The sequence below is a fragment of the Diaphorina citri genome, unplaced genomic scaffold, assembly GCF_000475195.1.
Source record: "Diaphorina citri unplaced genomic scaffold, Diaci psyllid genome assembly version 1.1 scaffold8922, whole genome shotgun sequence".
In the NCBI taxonomy this organism is placed as follows: Eukaryota; Metazoa; Arthropoda; class Insecta; order Hemiptera; family Psyllidae; genus Diaphorina; species Diaphorina citri.
The window spans coordinates 1-2,669 of NW_007386297.1; the positions used below are offsets into that span (position 1 = coordinate 1).

General features: G+C 44.7%; 1 protein-coding gene across 1 annotated transcript; it reads left to right on the forward strand.

Annotated features, from left to right (window-relative positions):
• The first annotated feature begins 277 nt into the window (after positions 1 to 277).
• LOC103522509 lies at positions 278 to 2,521 on the forward strand. The gene is made up of 3 exons (XM_026832615.1): positions 278 to 599; positions 738 to 1,335; positions 2,375 to 2,521. Exons 1-2 carry the CDS (start codon positions 295 to 297, stop codon positions 1,045 to 1,047), a joined length of 615 nt encoding a protein of 204 aa, XP_026688416.1. The 5' UTR covers positions 278 to 294; the 3' UTR covers positions 1,048 to 1,335; positions 2,375 to 2,521.
• Positions 2,522 to 2,669: the final 148 nt, after the last annotated feature.

Sequence of the window (2,669 nt, forward strand, 5' to 3'; positions counted from 1 at the left end):
ATCCTGCCCGAATAGGACTGAAAAGTCCCTTTACCCCAGCAGTCTAAACAAGGTCTCGTATATTTGATGGGTTAAATAATAATACATACAACTAACAATTCAGTAAAAAGACCTTGCTTAACTAAAAAAAAAATTTGGCCCATTTTTCCATTACAAAGGTCCGATTATCTCAAGAACCGCTTACTTTACGACTACAACTATTGAATAGTAAATATTTAGAATAAAATTTCCTTCAATCTTATATTATAAAATCAAGATCCATTCACATTTCAAAACGATTACTAGCGCTAAACCATGAAATCCCTCTTCCTCGTCGCCTTTTTGGCCCTTATCGCCGGAGGCACCTGCGACGAAAACACAACCACCCTGCCCGAGCCGGTGATCCAATTCGGGGCTACCCGCATCATCGAGATACTTACCGTCATTGACACGGACCAACTGAAGCAAGCGTACCAGTCGCTGCCCCGCAGTACCAACCCGGACCTGCCTACCCACATCGGCCGAGAGTACGCGTTTATGATCACGACCCGCAGTAACGTGATTACCGGACAGGCGACTGCGGATCTGAATATCAAGGCGATCGTCGGGGACACTATAAAGTGGAGTGGCACCAACCCGGACCTGCCTACCCACATCGGCCGGGAGTACGCGTTTATGATTACGACCCGCAGTAACGTGATTACCGGACAGGCGACTGCGGATCTGAATATCAAGGCGATCGTCGGGGACACTATAAAGTGGAGTGGCACGTCCGAATCCAACAATATAGATCACTCCATTATTATATACGATGTGAAACACTCCTCGAATCTAGTTGGCGAAATTGCGCGGGACCTCCTCACCAGTAGCATCGTCTATCCGAAAGTCCGGGATATCAGGGATATTGCGACCTCCCCTTACAACGTCTTCAAGATTACGGCGAATATTAGAGCGAAGGGTAGGGTTCAGTATTTGGTCCGGTTTGCCATGTATGAGTACTCGCGGGCTTTGGGCAGGTATGAACTGTTCGGGTACTTCACGTGGGACCCGGCCATCACTGTGGTCTAAGAACGCCGGGAACAACGTGGTCTAAGAACGCCTGGAATACGCCGAACCAAGGAATACCCGTTATTGTAACACTCTGAGAAGGAAGTGATAGGGAGCTACAAGTTTAGGAAAATTTATAGGTTGATAGGTATAGGTAGTAGGTAGGTCTTGGGACCAGACCATCGTCGTGGTCTAATAACGATGGGAACACTCTGGTCCAAGAACACGGAACCAAAGTGGTTCCAGTTATTAGCCCATGAAAAAGAAATGTGTTGGGTGTCCACAAGTTTAGGAAAATTTATTAAGTAGGTCTGTAATGTGATGGCCTGTTCCGATTTTGTCGTTCGGATAAAAGTCGTGTCAACCTCTCCCTATAACGTCTTCAAGATTACGGCGAATATTAGGGCGAAGGGCAGGGTTCAGTATTTGGTGAGGTTTGCCATGTATGAGTACTCGCGGGCTTTGGGCAGGTATGAGCTGTTCGGGTACTTCACGTGGGACCCGGCCATCACTGTGGTCTAAGAACGCCGGGAACAACGTGGTCTAAGAACGCCTGGAATACGCCGAACCAAGGAACACCCGTTATTGGAACACACTGAAAAGGAAGTGAAAGGGAGCTACAAGTTTAGGAAAATTTATAGGTAGATAGGTAGGTCTTGGGACCAGACCATCGTCGTCCAATAACGATTGGAACACTCCGGTCTAAGAACACGGAACCAAAGTGGTGCCAGTTATTAGCCCATGAAAAAGAAATGTGTTGGGTGCCCACAAGTTTAGGAAAATTTATTAAGTAGGTCTGTAATGTGATGGCCTGTTCCCATTTTGTCGTTCGGATAAAAGTCGTGTCGTGCCCAAGTGGGAACACTGGTTTAAATTACATTTCCTACAGGACATTCGGAAAAAAAGTCGGATGAAGCTGACGATAAGTGGGAACAGGCTGTTAGAGACTATTGTATATTTTCATTTCTTTTTTTTTTAATCAGAGAATGAGAAGGAAGTGATAGGGAGCTACAAGTTTAGGAAAATTTACAGGTAGATAGGTAGGTCTTGGGACCAGACCATCGTCGTGGTCTCATAACGATGGGAACACTCCGGTCTAAGAACACGGAACCAAAGTGGTGCCAGTTATTAGCCGATGAAAAAGAAATATGTTGGGTGCCCACAAGTTTAGGAAAATAAGCTTTCGAGAATACTCAGATTCTCATCATCAGACCAAAAATACGCGAGAGAGGTGCAAAAATAGGTGCAGAGGTGCAAAAATACTCTGCAAGCGCTGGAGTTGAAATGAGACTATGGTATGCGGTTTAATAAATTCTAATATATGCAAACAGTGTTCTTTATTAAGTAGGTCTGTTATGTGATGGCCTGTTCCGATTTTGTCGTTCGGATAAAAGTCGTGTCGTGCCCAAGTGGTTTTGAACACAGGTTTAAATTACATTTCCTACAGGACATTCGGAAAAAAAAAGTCGGATGAAGCTGACGTTAAGTGGGAACAGGCTGTTAGAGACTATTGTATATTTTCATTTCTTTTTTTTTTAATCAGAGAAAATATAGGTACCTATAGGCAGTGGCGTAGCGTTCATGTAGGGCGTGTATGGCGGCCATACACTCAAAAATTCCACTCAAATACCCTTAAATATTGA

Coding starts and splice junctions, on each gene's coding strand:
- LOC103522509 (XM_026832615.1), top strand. CDS start 295: ATGAAATCCCTCTTCCTCGTCGCCTTTTTGGCCCTTATCGCCGGAGGC. Junction 600..737: donor ATCGTCGGGGACACTATAAA/GTGGAGTGGCAC, acceptor GGACACTATAAA/GTGGAGTGGCACGTCCGAAT.